Below are 18,032 nucleotides of genomic sequence, written 5' to 3' on the forward strand. Positions count from 1 at the left end.
TTACCAGAGAAAACCAGGATCCCTGGCCGTGAGTTATGCCATATGTATACTAAATCTTATCGAAACTCTACAATACAACTAGGACTAAAGATTCTGAGACAAACATGGGAGATAAAGGGCTCTGCATAATAACATTTCTGATCTTAAAGTCAAATCTAAGGAAAATCTGCATGAAGACATACCCCTGAGAAATATGTATAATGAAATTATTAAAAAAATAGGCATTTGAACTGTTATATGGATTATATCTATAAAAATCATTATCTGGTGAAAACAAATAGAATCATAATAATAAAAAATGTTAGCCAATTTAGAAGGATTACTTCAGCTACCCCTATATTTTCTGTTCTTTAAGCATTGCTGAAATAATCATTCTGAAAACTGAATTCTCTTTTCTTTTCTTCCCTTTTCTTTAATCTTAGTAGATTCATATACCTAAGGAAAAATATTCCATATCTTCCATTTATGGAAGACCTGAAGTATGCAAATACACATTAGTATGAACTGCCACTGTTTTAAATTACCAGTAAGATATTGCACAATGGATCTAATTGGTTTTACTTGTCTATAAGGTACTGCTGTGTCCATCCATTTTGTTAGCAATTACTACTTGTCGTGTCAAATAGGCCTAAAGGAATGTTTTGGATCCGTTTCTAATTCCTATTTAAGGCTTTGTCAGTAGGGAAATTATTGTAGTACAGCTCAGTTCTACAGTGTGTATGCATTGTCCTAGTATGAGGTAGGGCTTCAGGCGAAACCCTATTATTGAGGTAAGATGATCCAAAAATCTTTTTTCCTATAGAGGTACAGCACATTAACTCTTGGGATTTTCACTTGTAACTACCACACTGTAATTACAATTATGCAAATTTCCCTATCTGAGACAAGCCTTGAAACAAAACTCCTATTGTGTTCAGTGAAGATGGTGTTTATGGTCCTGATCTTGCAGTCAGATCTGAAGAAGCATGTTCTTCTTGTGTGTTCTCATAGTTCTATTACAAATCAATAGATGTTACATGCAAGCACAAGACGGAGACTATTTAGATTTGATTAAAGGATCAGAACCTAACTAAATAATAGGGTATCCAGTTATATTTTCCCTATAACAATATTTTTTCATCCTTGGATAGATAAACAGACTCTGTAAGTTAATCAAGCAGCATATAAACAAGAGAAAATGTACACTTAAAATAAGGGCGACTGTTTTCATCCATGTACAATGAAGAATAATAATAAAGTAAAATGCAGGATAAATAAAGACAATGGTACACAAGTTAGGTCTAATTTCTAAAAACTATTATATCATTTAACACTAGATGTTTCAGACCAGTGTCTGAAACTAAATGCTTACTTTTAAGGATATATGGTGTAGTAAGACTAATTCAACTTAAAAAAAAACAAAAAACTGGTTCACAACAGTGATCCATATTGTATGACATTAAATATTGTAATCACAGTCAATATTGTTTATGTTGCATATTAAATCTTGGTAAATATAAATAGGAAAAAAATATCACTCATATAAGACCCCAGGTAAAGTGATTTGATGGAGAAAAACCCACTAAAACAACCTGTATTAAACTTCAAATATATGGCAGGTATTGTCTTGGAACTTTTTCACTATATATTCTCTGTTATGACATTATCTTTTATTGAACCAACCATACACAGTTTAGAATGGTTGATTCAATAAAAGATATTGCTTTAAAAAATCTTGTTCCTTACAAAATCATTGGATTATCATAGTTACAACAACAATCTAACCCTACTGTAGTATGATAAGCAATCTACTGCAAACGAAAGAGAAGATGCAAAGGGTATGACACTGATTTATTTTTAAAATGTTCTACATTATCAGAAAATCCTGACTTGCTGAAGTCACGAGATGTCCTGCCATTGACTTCACGAAACTCAGAATTTCATCTATTGGTTCCATTTTCCTTTGATATACATGCATCACTCTCATTATGATTAAATGCCATATCAAGGAGGTGCTAATCTCCAACTAAAACCCCAAAATGTGAACTTTAAGTCAACAGTACAGAAGACTCATTTTCTTTGATCTTAATTTATGTCAATCCTTTATGAACTAAAGAAATAGCTCTTGGAGAGAGAGAGAGAGATATATATATATATATATATATGAATGAAATCCAACACAAATATAAGTAGATTGTAATCTACATGATGAAATTTGCTAGTTTTCAACAGATAAAATCTAACTGTGGTACTTCAAGGAACCATAAAGCATACAGCTTATAGATAGTTCTGAAAGACTTTCAAGCTTATGTAAGAACTTAAAAAACCCTGGTATTAATACTTTTTAGATAAATATACCGCCATATTTGATTTAACTAAACACATTCCCAAATGAAAATACATTTATAATTTTTAATTTTTTTACGTGTAAAATGAAACTTGCTATGAGAAAATTGAATCTCATCTGAAGAGTGTTGTTACTGTAATCAACCTTGCTTTATGAGCTGTTAATGTTCTGGAGTATAGAGTAATTGCCATTAATGCCATAAGCTGTACTTTGCTTATGACTTAAAAGCTGAAATTTGTTACCCAACCTCAGCCCAGTACAAAGACAGCAATTCTATTTAGAGATAATTACACAATTAAGCACAATCCTGAATCAAAAATTACAAAAGTTCTATAACTACATTAAAATATACTCTATATCCCATATAGACCTCTGAAAATGTTTCCCTCTGCAATGGCAGTATTTATTTACTATTTATCTATTGATTTATCCTGTCTGTTTCTTCAAATGTAAATATTTACTTTTAAGATGCAAGTATTAAAATTTATCCCAATCCTGATACTTGTATTCAACAATTTTTTTGCTGGCTTTGGGCTATGAAACTATGAAACTGATCCTTTATTATTTGTGCATCTAAAACTCTGATATCAACATGTTTTGTGAGGTTAAAAGCCATAAAACTTTCCTAACTTAAGGGGGACTGTGTATGTACCACCATCCACATATGTGATAATATAAAACAAGGTCAGGACTTAAAAGGCTTTAAAATGAAAAAACACAGCAAAACAAACAAAAAAAATGGGTGGGGTTGGTGAAGGGTTGCTGTAATTTCCATTAAAACTGCAGTATTGTAAGAACATACCATAATCCTTTTTCATAACAAGTTTATATTAACTAAACTTTAATGAAAAAAAGCTTGCATGTTTTTACTTTTACTTCAATAAATATATTGACAGTAGACTAGATGGAGTTATGACTACAATTGTAGCAGTTAAACTTTCACCTTAACTGGAAATAGTTGCTACATTATTATTATTGGCTATTTTATTTTTATGTAATTCTATGTTGTATATGGCAGGAGTAAATGTGTAAAACAATGTCATTCTAAAAGGATTCCCCTAACTCAAAGAAAGAATATAAAAAATAGACCTCTTCATATCACTGGTATAATGATCATGATAGATACTAAGCCTGAGTTTCACAAGCTAAGTAGACTGTTGAAATCCTAATGAGAAAATGTGTATTAGACATCAAACTCAAGTAGACAATCTATACTGCAACAACCTCTTCTCTCTTTTTCTCTTTTAGTCTCATAGTCCTGAAAGGTAGCTCAGAAACACATAACTTACAGCAGTGGCCATCACTGGACAAACAGAAAACAAACAAACAAACAAATAAAAACAGGAGCAGTGTGACAATGTTCTATAGTTTTCAATAAATATAAATATATTCAAATTTTGAAATTTCTAAATAGCAATTACATACATATATACATACATATGTATATATACACACACACACACACACACACACACACGCATACATACATATATATATATACATATATATATATATATATATATATGCTTTGTTCCTGCCTGCTGCAGCCCTCACAGACTGACAAAAGCACATATGGGGGAGTTGTTTTTCTCAGCAGCAGTTTATGTAAGGTAGGACTTTGGGATCAAGTACACAGTATTAACTAAATATCTTTCTTTAACTCACAGGGTGTATCATACCCAAAGAACATATCTGTTCATCTATTTTTAAACGGAACTCCCCACTGAAATCAATTAAGAGTTCTCCTATACAGATGGCGAATATTACATTAAAATAGGGTTTCACATTTAAAATTGAATGTGAAATGCTAAAATGTTGTTAATTTTCCAACAAATTCCAAATTTATGTAGGTAAGCTTTGGGCTCACTGCCAAACTACAGTTGTGTAATGTTCTCTATATATTTAAATGCCTCCCTTTACATTTACAAAATAATAATACTAAGAAAGGCTTATTTCAGAAATAGAAGGGTAACTGTCTTTTCAATAATACTACTGAAAATCTGCAATAATTCCAATTAAATCACTGGAGTTATTTCAAAATTATACTTGTACAATGAAGAGCAGAATCCTGCCCATTTTCTGTAAGTTAATTAGTTAATTTGATAACCATTTAATTACTACCTTCATTGCATTTTATTCCCTTTGAAATTCAATTAATTAAATGTTTCTAGTTTCTAGGACCTAAATGTGTCTCTTTGTGCTTTCTGACACTATTCTGTTCAATGTTTTAAGAATAAACATTCATTTTAACACAGCTCTGTATAGCATGTTTGCAGTATTGTCACACCACTAGTTATTATGAGACTCGTCTAAATAATGAAAAACAAAATGAAAGCAATAGAAATTGTAAGGCTCTATCTTACATATATTAGTATGATATTTATACATAGACAGATGGACAAATAGAGGAATACATATCCCGCTGACTGTTTCTATAGGAAGGCATTTAAGCAGGACTCATATTCACTTCGTGAGAGTACTTGAGCAGAGCTACTGAAGAGGGCAGGGAGATTATGTATGTGAGCTCACAGCCTCCCCTGCTTCTCATAATCCCACCCCAACTATCCTCTGAATTATGGTCCCATTCTCCTCTGTGCAGGGCCTGTATTTGCTAGTGGAACTGCTGCAGGAAGAGAGCGGGAGTTCCCTAAAATGAGATAGCCAAACCAAATTATCATACCATTGGGACGCTGTCTTTTATGGGAGTGTCTTTCTCTCATTCCTGTTATACTCTCTATTTCCATTCTTTTTCCCAGTCGTGCCAATGTTCTAAGAACTGAACAAGCATAAAAAATCCAGGTCCCTATCGCAGAAGTCTTCAGTCCAATGGACTTATGTTTACTCAGTCATGAGTTCTTTCAGTCTCTCCAGAACCTGCATCCTCATAACACAGGAGCCTGCTTACCCTAATGTGATCCCCCAGCCTCTAAGTGACCATGCACACTATGTTGTTGTGGATCCCTGAACTTTTTCCTACAAAATACGTTACAAGCCTTGATACCCTCCAGTATCCATTTAAGCTTCTTTGATGGTGTGGAGGTTGGTCAGGCTGTATAGGTCAAAAAAGCTATGCTTCACAAAGTCTACAGGACCAAGATTTTGCACTTAATACTATTAATTATCAATAGCCCTGGATGCTGAATTTCTTTCTCATGGAATAAATGATTTTTGATAGACCATTACTATGGCATGCAATAGATTTACAAAAAACAACCCTTTATAGCCACAAAGGAATTGTACCTCATTATAATTTGTAATGCTTATGTAAGGCATAGTAATAATTTCAGGTCCATTTTAAGGTGTTTACCTACATAAGATAGCATTTAACCTAGTAGTTTCATATTACATGGAATTGTATTAACTACCACTGCTTTTCCAGATTTGTTTTCTATATTTTATTTGGGCTTGTTTCTGATATTTCACTCACATTGAGTAACAATTTACTATTCATTCCAATCAGAGCTAAACTGTGAATCAAGAAGGGATATCAGAACATGACCTAATACGCATTTCTAACAAGAATACTCTTGAGTGACAATTGTCACAGTAAACAAAAGATGGGCCATATACAGAACTAAACATACTTGTTTAAAGTTCCACCTCTACATGTTTACTCGTGTAAAATTCAGAAGTCAGCAGGAGATCAATGTAAGAAAAATATGCAAGATTAGGCCCTGTAAGTATAGAAGGAGAAATTTTTCTCATGGCAGATTTTTAATTGATGACAAAACTGACACAATGTTTGGTATTAAACCAGTCTATAAAAATGGCTAGAACCAACAGGGTTCATCCTCTAGAACTAGCATACTGAAGTCCAGCTTGTTTTATCAAAGAGAGGATTAAAGTATGTAACACCAAAACCAAACCACTTAAAAAGAAAGAAACTCCCAGACCAGTATTTAGTATGAAGGACACTGCGTAAGTTAAGCAAATGTCACAATACTGAATATAGAAACTACATAAAGAAGTTACAAAATATTTTTGTTTAGACTTGCTTTTATAAATAAATGTTATATATTACTACTGTCCATGTGTTATTTTTAGAAATCAGAGTTCTCTTCTGCTTTTCTTTTTTCTTCGTTTATCGTGGACAGTCCCACACTTTTGAAACAAATATATAGCTACCTAGCTCTTTCATCTCAGAAAACTCAACCTTACTTGCTAAAAGGGAAAAACATTGGGGGGAGGAGAGAAAACCAAACTAAATGATCCAACTAAAACAATTTTCAAACAAAAATGTTAGTACTTATTTTTAAAAAATGGATCAATACATTTTTCTCTGACATTTTTACTTCTTTGGTGAGCACTAACTCAGCATATCATCATGCAGAAAATTTCACTGATCTTGTTAGCGAAACAGAGGTCATATTTTCATAAAAATATTTTTTCTTCATCAAATGTTATGTTTTAAAAGCACAAATACATTTATTTTTGTCATCAGACATTCCTACCTATTATTTCCTCCTACAATTTTCTGAAGACAATTAATCATTATAGCCTCTGAATGGGAAATCCCATTTCCATTAAAATCTGAGCTCTCAAATGGCCCTCTTAGCTGTATTTCAAGATAATTATGGAGTAAAGTATCTTTTTTCCTTCATTTGTGTCTTTTCAAGGATTTCTTTTCAAGACAGTGTACAAGGGTAATCATTACTGTTTAATTTTCTTCTCCCAACATTGGAGCTGGGTTTTTTTTCCTTTCTTTTCTTTTTTTCATTTTTGGCTGCTATATAGTTGGTAAAGTGGATAGAAAAGCTTTAAAATAATTATCCTGATTTTAGTATGTGGACCTTTAGAATTTTCCCCTGTACCAAATATCAACTGTGCTACTAAAATATGGAGGCAATAGCTTTATTGCCATTAGAAATGGCAGCATAAGGAGCATCAGTATAAAAAGGCAGCTTAGGCATTTCTACCACCCGTTTCATTTAAATCCTAGCAGTTTCTGTGCATTAACTCACTTGTGGATGCTGCCTCTTTGTGGCAGAATGCCATTTAAATTGTACGTTTCACATTAAGAACCCGATCCTGTATTCAGACTGAACTAGAAACTCCCATTAATCTGGATTTTGGACGTACAAGAGACAATGTTTCATACCTCAAGGGTTACTTACTATCTCCAGGATCTGACCATTTAGTTTTTACTAAGAAAACCTCCTCTAAGTCAATGACCAAGTCAATTGGCTTGATTTTCTTCTCATTTAACATTAGTGTAGCCCAAATGAGTTCAAAGGAATCATTCTTGATTTACATCACTGTAACTGAGAGATCCAGGCCCACTAGCTTCAGCAATGATTCAGAGAGCAGAGCGTGGAGAAAGACCTCCAAGCTGGGAATTCACATCTCTCATTGACTTGAGTAATAAGAGTATACGTGATACATCAAGTGCTGTTCCTTTTTGGGACAAATGAAGACTCTCGGGACCTAGATTAAAATCCACATTCCACTACACTAACCTGCCCAGAATACTGTATGATCATACCTATATGTTTGTTGTGTTTTGTTTAGGTGGGGAAGGGAATAATGGAAGGGAAGAGCACACCCCAGCATAACATTCATCCTGAACGGCTAAGAGAACGGTTTTGTCATTCTAGCGATATGTTTTACATCAGTAGGGAAAGCAGAATAGAACAGAGCCCTTCTCCAAAAAAAGCGTACTAGTTGATGCTTGTGTAAGCAATATCACACATGATAACCTAGTGAAGAACAATAAAAATGTGTATGAAATATCACTTACCCTGTTCCATATATTAAATGAAGACTTTAAAGAGGGAAAAATGTAAATATGAAACTATACTGTTAAACACACAGCAATGTAAAAATCCCTGACACAGGTCATGTGTCTTGATGATTACAGTATATTGTACTTTTAAAATAAGCTAAAGACGAATGGGTTATGCCTAAAACTGTCAGTTCTCTTCTGCTCAAACTTGACTGCCAGTAAAAAAAGTTTCACATATGAACAGATGATTTTGGCAAGAAATTTTAAACTTCAGGGAATCATTACTTCATGTTATTCCATTTGAAATAGTTATCAAGTGTTTATTCAGAAACTATTAAAAAAATTACATGTGCTGGGATACATATGAGACACCAGATGTCCCATCTTACAGTGATGCCGCGTTTATGAATATCCTTGTCATTGCCTGCTGCCCAAAGGGGTAAAGACATTGTCTATAGATTTGTACAGTCCATCATTTGGTCTTTCAAGGTGCCAGTATACACATGGATCTGTACAAGTGCAATTGCATTTGACTAAACAATCAGAAATTGGCTACAACAGTAGTCAAATCATTATATTTTGGTTGACTAATGAAAAGTAACATTTTTTTTCCTGCTAAAATCAATGATTTCCACATCACCCTCACTAGTTAGTCCAGCTAGTTGCTCTAGCAGGAGGTTCCTAGTAGTTACATCCTTAAAAAAGAGCAACACGATATTCATTTATCCTGACCAGATTGTGTGTCTTAGATTGTCTTTTAAGATTTGGTCATAATTAAAATTAACTTTAATGATTTCAAATGTCCTCCTGGTACCACGTCAGCTTTGGAAATAAAGCTCTAAATGTAGTGCAACACTTCTGAGCAGTTCACAGACTTTCGACCCCATCCTGAAAAACACTTAAACAACCAGGTAATTCTATTTGCGAGACCAACAGCCCAGAGCAGGGCCCCGACCCTACAATTTTGGGGGCAGGTATCTTAACTTGTGGCTCACCCAGTGACATCTAAGGGACTACTCACACGAATAAAGTTGTTCATGTGCTTAAGCATTTGCAGGATGGGGTCCTCTCCTGAGACTACTTTTCGTGAGTCCTCACGGGTGTAAGTATTTGCAGGATTGGACCCTAAAACAGTGAAGGAAAGAGAAATGCCAATGTGCATATAAAAATAGGTGCTACAATAAAATACTTTTTTCTTTTTTTATATATTTCATCAATAAGTTATTTTCACTAACCAGTTATGGATCATATATCTCTGCACTCTGTAATGATTTGTCCACATCTAAGGTGATCCTTTTAAAGATCGTAGTATATATCTATATATATATATCTATCTATATGTAAGTATAGATAGATATATATATATAGTTTTGTTTTGTTTTTTTTTAATTCAAAAGTCCAGAAAGCATACAAACACATCCTCTTAAAAAAAGGAAACCTTGTATTAAAGTCGGGGTGTGCTAATCTCTCTGTAAAAGCCTTTTTTTTTTTCAACTCACCCATGGCTAAAAAGGGCTCGAGGTGCGCTGCACGTCTTCAAACCAAAGAGAAAAGAAAAGGAAGCGATGCCAGAAACAAAAGGGGGTTTGTTTGTTATTGTTGTTGTTGTTGTTGGGTTTTGTTTTGTACTTGTGGCTGGGAAGAGACCCCTCCCCGCTCTGCCCCCCACCCCTCACCCCCTCCGTTCTCCGCCACATGCAGGCACCCAGTGTTGTGCCCCCTTTCTACACCAGGGGAAACCGAGGACGAACTCCAGAAGGGGCAGGAAAGAACGTGCGCCCTGGCAGTCTCCAGTGAAAATCCTGTGCCAAGGCACTTCACTCTACAGCCAAAACCAAGTGGGGGGGCGGGGGGAAACACAGGGGGGTGGGGGGCAAGGAGGGGAAGGGGCTCAGCCTGTGTGTGTGTGTGCGCGTGTGGAAGGTGGTTACATACAAACCCTCCAGGAGGAGGAGGAGGAGGTGCCTGGGGGTAGGGGGTGGGGGCTGCTCAGAACTGGCTGAACGTGGTCTGTTTCTCCAGCACTTCGAGGTAGTCCGGCTCTGCGTGTAGTTTTGCTTTGAGCTCCAGGTACTCGTTCCTGTTGGGCTCTACATAGACAGTACTCGGGGGGCTGTAGAGCACCGCCTCCCGCAGCCGGCTGTCCCCCGGCGCGGGGTGCAAGTAGGGGTGGGGGCGCCTAAGGTCATAGCCGGGGGAGTAGGTGTAGGCGGCGGGGAACTTGGGGTAGTCGGGCAGGGCCGTGCCGGGGGCGCCCAGCGGCCGCTTCTCGGGCTCCCCCGCGGCCCGGTAGAAGCGCTCGGCCTCGGGCCCGGGCGGCAGCAGCTCCTGGCGGGGCTCGATGGTGCTGACGCTGTAGGCGGGGCTGCGGCCGGCGTCCGCCTCGTCCCCGCCGCCCCCTCCCCCGGGCGGCGGCGGCGGCGGTGGGGGGGGCGGCGGCGGCGGGTGGCCGTAGGTCACCTTGAGCTCGTGCAGGTCTTTGTAATCCTCGGCCGCGTTGCCCTCCCGCGAGCGGTAGATGGGGTTCTTGCACATGTGGCCCAGCGGGTGCGGGATGTACTCGTAGACGTGCCCGCCGGGGGTCTTGACCTTGGGCAGCGCGGCGTGGGGCTGGGGCTGCGGGGCCGGCGGCGGCGGCTGCTGGTGGTGCGGGTGGTGGTGGTGCGGGTGGTGGGGGTGCGGGTGCGGGGCGCCGCCGTAGACGCTGTACTGCATGTTGAAGGAGCTCACGTCGGAGTGGTTGGCGCTGGCGGCGTCGCCGCGGCTCTTCTTGCGGCGCTTCACGACCAGCACGAAGAGCCCCGCGGCCACGAAGACGGACATGATGAAGACGAGCAGGAGGCTGAGGATCAGCACGGACAGCGGCACGGAGGAGGAGGCGTGCGGCGCCGAGCCGCCGCCGGGGGGCGACAGGGCGCCGCCGCCCGCCGTGCTGTTGGCGGCGGCGGCGGCGGCGGCGGAGGATGGGGGGCTGGGGGTGGGCCGCGCCGGGCCCCGCGCCGAGGACGGCGTCGGGGTGGACACCACCACGTCCGAGTAGTCGGGGCACAGCAGCTCGGCGCGGATGCCCCGCATGTCGCTCTGCGCGAAGCGCTTGGGGGCCTCGCACAGCACCGGCTCCACCAGCACGCCGCTGCCCAGCTGCTCCAGCCACAGCTTCATGCCCAGCGCGTCGCACGTGCACTCCCAGGGATTCTCGTGCAGGTCGATCTGCAGCAGGGAGCGCAGCTGGTCCAGCACCCCGCTGACGGGCAGGGCGGCGAAGTGGTTGCTCCGCAGGCTGAGGCGGTAGAGGCTGAGGCCCGAGAAGAGGTTGGCGGGCAGCGCCCGCAGGAGGTTGTTGTTGAGGAAGAGCAGCTGCAGGTTGGGCACGGGCGCGAAGGTGCCCGGCGCGATCTCGCGGATCACGTTGTACTGCAGGAAGAGGTACTGCAGGCTCTGCAGGCCCTGGAAGAGCTCCGGGCTCAGCCGCTCCAGGCGGTTCCCGTTCAGGTAGAGCCGGCGCAGGTTGCTCAGGTCCCCGAAAGCCCGGTCCTGGATGACGGAGATGCGGTTGTTGCCCAGGTGCAGCAGGTCCAGGCCCGTGGCCTCCAGGAAATCCGCCCTGCGCACCACCACGATGTAGTTCTCGGTCAGGTACATCTTCTTGGGGTTGTAGGGCTTGGGCTGCAGCTCCGAGATGCTCTCGATCTTCCTCTCCTGGCAGTTGACGTTGAGGCCCAGGTCGGAGATCTGCAGGTTGCAGGTGCAGGCGGTGGGGCACTCCAAAGGCACCGGGGATTTGGTCTGGTAGGCGATGCTGGGGCCGTAGTTGCTGTAGCCCAGGTCTTTGGCAGGCAGGCGGGACGTGGGGCGCACCCGGGTCTTGTTGGGCTGGCGGGTGCCCTTGGGGGGTTTTAGGGGGGACTTGTACACTGCCGAGGAGGAGGTGGCCACGGAGTTGACCGAGGCCGGGGTGGTGTGGAAATAGCCCGTGGTGCTCAGAGGCGTCTGCGGCCTCATCTCGTAATCCGAGATAAGCCTCCGGGGGCAAAGCTCCTGCTTGGAGACCTCGTCCAGGTCCCGGCCGTGCAAGCGGAAAGGGGTCTCGCACACCACGTCTCCCACCAGAGCCGAGTAGGAGATGCTGTCCAGCCAGTCCTTGAGCGCGATCAACTCGCAAGAGCAATTCCAGGGGTTCTCCTCCAGCTGCAGCTCCACCACTTTGTCCATGTGCTGCAAGAGGCCCGCGTAGGGCAGCAGCTTCAGGCGGTTCCCCCGCAAGTCCAGGTGAGTTAAGGGCACAAAGCGGAAAAGGTTGTTCGGCAGGCCGGAGAGGAGGTTGTCGTTGAGGATCAGCACCTGCAGCAAATGCAGCTTGCTGAAAGCATTGGGCTCGATGACGCTGATGTAATTGTAATCGACTTGCAGGTACTCCAGACTCTCCAGCCCCAGGAAAGTGTCATCCCGCAAAAGTTCCAGCTTGTTGTTGTTCAGGTGCAGCCTCCTCAAGCCTCGCAGCCCGTGGAAGGCCCCCGTCTCGATGTCCTGGATGTCGTTGCTCCCCAGGTGCAAGATCGAGGCCCCGGTATAATTGACAAACTGGTTGGGGTAGAGCCGGTTCAGCAGGTTCCCAGACAACAGGAGGTGATAGACGGGGAATCGTGGGGGGCTGATCTCGAAGAGGCTGATGATCCCTCTGTTTTCACAGCTCACCGTGAGGATGCTGTCCTTCTCCTCGCAAGGACACGCGTTGTCACAGATTTCCCCATAATACTCGATGCTCTCTGCCCACGAGAGGACTAGCGATGTTAAAGCAAACGCTAGCGTCTGCAGCATCCAGATACGCATTTTTTTGTTGAGGTCCTGTTCCAAAGTTACTGTAGAGCAGCAAGCGTACATTTTATCTCCTACGAGGGCAAGAAGAGAAGAGAAAACAAGGTGATAGGCTAAGGATTTGAAATAGAAACCAGACACAAAACTTTGCACTTGTTTATTTTGCCTGGAAAGGATGCTAGGTTTGGGTTGGGTTGCTTTTTTTTTCTTTTTGCTTTTAATCACTCAGCCCTCTGTCCTTTCTCATTCCCCTGGCTGTAAAACTCGGTGACATTCATTCTGATTAAAAGGCTGATGTGCAACTCCTAGCGAGTTAAACGTCTGCTGTATTTTAAAGCATAAGGTCACACTGGAAGCTCTTCTGTTCCTATGCATATGTGCCACATTTCAGTGTTTCGTCGGATTTTTTTTTTCAGGACCAGCCCCATAAATATACATAAAATGGCTGTCAGTTCAGTTTCACGGTTCTAATTTAAGAGAAAAGAAGCACCATTTTATGAGGTTTCCCACCTCACCTATTACCCAACCCCCTCTTTCTTCCTTTCAGTACCTCTTCAGTGAACAGCGCACTGTTAAGGTCTTTCTCTATTTTTACAGAGCCAAGGTGCTACCTTGATTATTTTTAACCATTGCTAGAAATGTCTCGGTGGGAATCCAAGGGGAAATGTTCGGTGGGCAGCAATGCGATTTCATTCAGCACTAAGAAGCCTGACGGAACCTCTAAATCACCCCTTTCCTAAAGGGTTGGCGGAAATAGATAGGTAGATGGCTGTTAAAAAAAAAAAAACAATAAAATCAAATCACACCCACACAAAGGGACTCTGGTGATGGACTTCTCCTGTATTGCAATGAAATACACCCACCTCGCAATTGCATGTACCCAGCAGCTCTCTTTAGGAACAGCTGGTTTTTGCGCCTTTACTCAAGTAAGTAATCTTCCTCAGTCGAGGTTTATGAGCTCACAAATGAGTTGAATACAACAGAGCATAAATGACTAGCGAAAAGACGTCTCACGCACACTCAGAGACACACACACACACGTACGCGCACACACACACCCCGAGAAAGAGTTAAAAGGGGACGTTTTTGCCACTCACCCCAAAGGTGTCAAAAATGTAAACCCTGAGGAGCATCTTCGGAGTCTCAGCCGTATCTGACATACCGTTTATTCCCAACGTTTTGCAAAACTAGTCTAATAGAAGTGGAGAGAGCTAAATAGGTTTCATGGAAATCTCTCATCGCCAATACTCCAAGCATTGGAGTTGCTGATTATAAGCAGCGATGGCTGTCAATGCTCTTCATCCTTTAGGGGAGAAGACATCCGAGCTGATTAAAAGCCAAGGGGGGGGGGGGAGGGAGAGGGGAAGCAAGACCAAAAAAAAAAAAGAGAGAGAGAGAGAGAGAAAAAGAAAAAGAAAGAAACCCCTACCATTGACCTATGTCAATGATTTAATACCCGAGTTTCATCCGGCCAAAAAATAAATCCGATTTCTTTGCTCTCTTGTAGTCTTTCTGTCTCCTTGAAGCTTCCTCTACTTGTCTAAGAACAACATTGGGGAAGATAATATGTGCACTTGTGTGCGTTGGTGGTGGAGGGGAGCAAGAAGTCATTCCGGCTCAAACGCTGCGCTCTCGGAGCAGGATGGCATTTTTTTCCTTGGTCAGCCTCAGAGCTCCAATCCCGCCGGCACAACTCCGGGGTGGAGAAACGCACCCTCCAACCAAGTCTCAGGACTGCAAGGCATCTCCCGTGGCAGCGGGTGCAAGGCTGGGAATCTGGCACTGGACCCCCAGGCAGGCAGCAGGGAACCGAGAGCCTGGGCTCAGTGCACGCACAATAGGGAATTTCGACCAAACGTCAGAGCCGCTCGAAATGACTGAAGGCAAAAAAGGCTTCACTGCATAAAGGCAGCAAAAATCCTACTTAAAGCATTTACCTTGCCGCTTCTCGCTCAGCTCGATCAGATCCATTCGCCCATTAAGCGACTGCTCTTCCATTAAAAAAAAAAAAAAAGAAAGAAAAAAAAAAAAAGGAAAAAAAGCCATTGGGAAACGTGTCCGGTCAGTGTTAAACTCCCGGCGTCTTCCAACTTTAATTCAATCACGCCTAGTTAAGGAGATCAATGTGATTTTCCTTCCCTTCGCCTTCCCCCTCCTCCAAAATGTGAAGGGCTGGGGGGAGGGGGCGATCAAGGAAATAAAAGTTGCCTGGGCTGCGAGCAAGGGTGGCAATCCTGCCTCGGAAACCCGTCCGTGATGGCCGTGTGGTGCCTTCGCCAGATCTCCAGAGAGGATCACATTTTCGAGGGGCGGGGGGAGGGCTGCATTTGTTTTCCCCCAAAGAGTTCAAACCCTAGATTACCGCACTGCACATCCGCCTCCGAGCAGCTTTCAGTACCGCCGACAGCAGCAGCAGCAGCCGGACACTGCCACCCAACTGAGCAGCACCCAGAGTTGGAAGCAATGCTTTTTTTTTTTTTTTTTTTTTGCAAAGGGGTGGGGTTGGGGGCTGGGAAGCAACAGCAACAAAAAAAAAAAAAAAAAGAGAGAGAGAGAGAGAGAGAGACAGACGTGGGAGGGAGGCAGGGAGAGAGAGTCAACCCCGGTACTTACTTAGCCTGAAATCTCCAGGGCCCCGGCATGGTTGCAACCCACCGAAATGCCTATTTGGTGCGAGAGCCGCCCAGGCACAGGATAGAGGCGGCGGGGATTGCAGTCGGGAGGGTCGGCTAAGAGATGCACACAAACACCTCCCCCCCACAGCACACACACACACAGGCACACACACACGCCTAGACACCGCTACACGCACACGCACAGCCAGGCGGCTGGGCCGGGGGCTGCAGCTCGGCTCGGCGCTCTCCCCAACTACCACAAAGCGGTGTGTGTGTGTGTGTGTGTGTGTGTGTGTGTGTGTGTGTTCCGGGGAGGGAGGGAGGGGGAGAGAGGAGCGAGCGGAGGGTCTCCGGGAGGCGGCGAGGGGGGAGGTCTGGGAGCAGGGAAGCGGTGGGAGGAGAGAGGCGGCCGGAGGGAGGAGGGAGGCGAGGAGCGGGAGTGAGTGGGGGGCGCCGGGAAGAGAGCCAAGGGGGAGGAAGCTGGTGGGGAGCGGGAGGCAGGGAGGGCGGTGGGCTGGGGGCTCTGGTGGAGGCAGGAGGAGGCTGCCCAGGTTCAGCCTCTCGCTGACATGATGGTCAAGCAGCTGCACCAGGCAGGGCGCAGGCACATGCCGATACAGCAGCCTGGACCCGGAGCAGCTGCACACACACAGAAGCATAGACACATTCAAACACACACACATACGTACAGACACACGCACACACATTCAGGCACACACACAAAGCATATGCACGCGCACTTTCAAACACACTCAGGGGCATATACACAGGCACATTCACACAGATGCCGTCGTAGACACGTACAGACACGCACTGAAACACGCAGACACATACCCACGCGCATTCAAACACACAGGCACATCCACACATCCACTGCTGTACACCCACGTACAGACACAGACCCACTGGTGTATACATGCGCACTGGTATGCACACACGTGCAGACACACTCGTGTACAAACACACACTAGGGTACACACATATACAGACACACACACTCATATACATACACACAGGTGCACACCCACGTATAGACACATACAGAGAAACATACTACTGTATACACACATACAAGCACACACTTCTGCACATACACACACTGGTGTGCACACACATGCAGACACACGCACACAGGCACTCACTCGTGTACCTCCACACACTAGTGTACACCCTCCTACAGACGCACACAGTTTTGCACATACACATACTGGTGCACACGCGTATAGACATACACACATCCTGGTGCACACACGTATAGACACACAGCCCCACACTCATGTGCGTACACACAGTGGTGCACACCCATGTACAGGCACACACAGAGACACACTTGTGCACATACACACGCTGGTGTACACATGCATACACAGACACACTGTGGTGCACACACATACAAGCCCATACTTGTGCACATACACACACTAGTGCACACACTGCTGTGCACACAAGTACACCCACACACAGACACGCGCCTGTGCACATACACACACAGGCACACACTGGTGTGCACAAACACACAGACCTGTGCACATACACACACTGGTGCGCGCGCACACGTACAGCCCCCGCCCCCCCCCACGCCGCACTCCCACTTCCCACGGACCAGGTCAACTTTCTCCCCGCCCGGCAGCCGGCTGCAGCTCCGCCTCCCCCTCCCGTCCCAGCTCCCCGCGCCGCCGCCCGGCACGGCTCCCCCCCTCCCCAGGGCACCCCCGGGCCGAGGCCGGGCGATCAGCAGCGGCGGCTTCACCTTCCTCCTCTTCCTCCTGCAGCGTGCCCCGAACATGGTGGCAGGGGCCGAGCGGGGCGCCCGCCCCCCCGCTCCTCCGGCCGCTTGCTCCGCCGGAGCCTCCGTTGCTGCCGCCGGGGCCGGCCCGGGGCGCCCCCGCTGCATGCGCGGCTCGGCACTGCTGCGGGCAGCGCGCGGGGCTGGGGGGGAGGGGGAGGGGGAGGCGGCAGACGAGCGGCGTTGGCTACACGCAGCGCCGGGGCCGGGGGGTCGCTGCTTGGCGGGGTCTCCCCGGTTCGGGGCGGGGAGAGGGCGGGGAGGGGGCTGCAGGCACCGAGCAAGTCCCGGGGGGCTCTGCCGGGGGAGCGGGGCGGCGCGGCCGTGTGCGAGCCCTTTCCGCGGGAGGCAGCGCGAAGCAGCCCGGCCGCCTCATCCTCCGGAGCCTGCCGCAGCCATGGGGGAGGCGGCGCAGTGCGGCCGCGCGGCCGATAGGTGGCGGCGCAGGGCGGCGGATCCGCGCTCTCCCGGCGCCGGGGCTGGCAGCCGGAGCTGGGCTTGCTCGTGGGGAGGGTGAGCCTTGCGCAGCGGGCCCGGCGCACGGCACAAGCAGGGGCTCGGGGGGGGAAGGGAATAACACAGCAGCGTCTCAACGCTTAGAGACACGGACTTCCCGGCCTTGCTTTGCTTTGGGGGCGGGGAACTGCGGTTCAGTGCAAGCTGGGTGGGAAAGAAAGACTTTGACTTTTTAACTACTTTATTCAGGCGTACAAAAAGTTGGCCTCTCTGGGGTCCAGGTCCAATATACAATGCAAAGACAAATTACCA

General features: G+C 45.4%; 1 protein-coding gene across 4 annotated transcripts; it reads right to left on the reverse strand.

Annotated features, from left to right (window-relative positions):
* Positions 1-7,746: 7,746 nt before the first annotated feature.
* On the reverse strand, positions 7,747-17,630 carry SLITRK5 (SLIT and NTRK like family member 5). 4 transcript variants are annotated; one of them, XM_090023667.1, is made up of 3 exons: positions 17,229-17,630; positions 13,961-14,166; positions 7,747-12,937 (listed from the first exon to the last, which is right to left on the reverse strand). In XM_090023667.1, exon 3 carries the CDS (start codon positions 12,927-12,929, stop codon positions 10,038-10,040), a length of 2,892 nt encoding a protein of 963 aa, XP_089879793.1. In that variant the 5' UTR covers positions 12,930-12,937; positions 13,961-14,166; positions 17,229-17,630; the 3' UTR covers positions 7,747-10,037. The 4 variants fall into 4 exon arrangements, with proteins under 4 accessions (XP_089879793.1, XP_089879784.1, XP_089879811.1 ...); XM_090023658.1 differs by lacking the exon at positions 17,229-17,630 and adding an exon at positions 15,477-17,036; XM_090023685.1 differs by lacking the exon at positions 13,961-14,166.
* Positions 17,631-18,032: the final 402 nt, after the last annotated feature.

This window comes from Crocodylus siamensis, chromosome 1 (assembly GCF_052110815.1).
Source record: "Crocodylus siamensis isolate JL-2025a chromosome 1, ASM5211081v1, whole genome shotgun sequence".
Lineage (NCBI taxonomy): Eukaryota > Metazoa > Chordata > Crocodylia > Crocodylidae > Crocodylus > Crocodylus siamensis.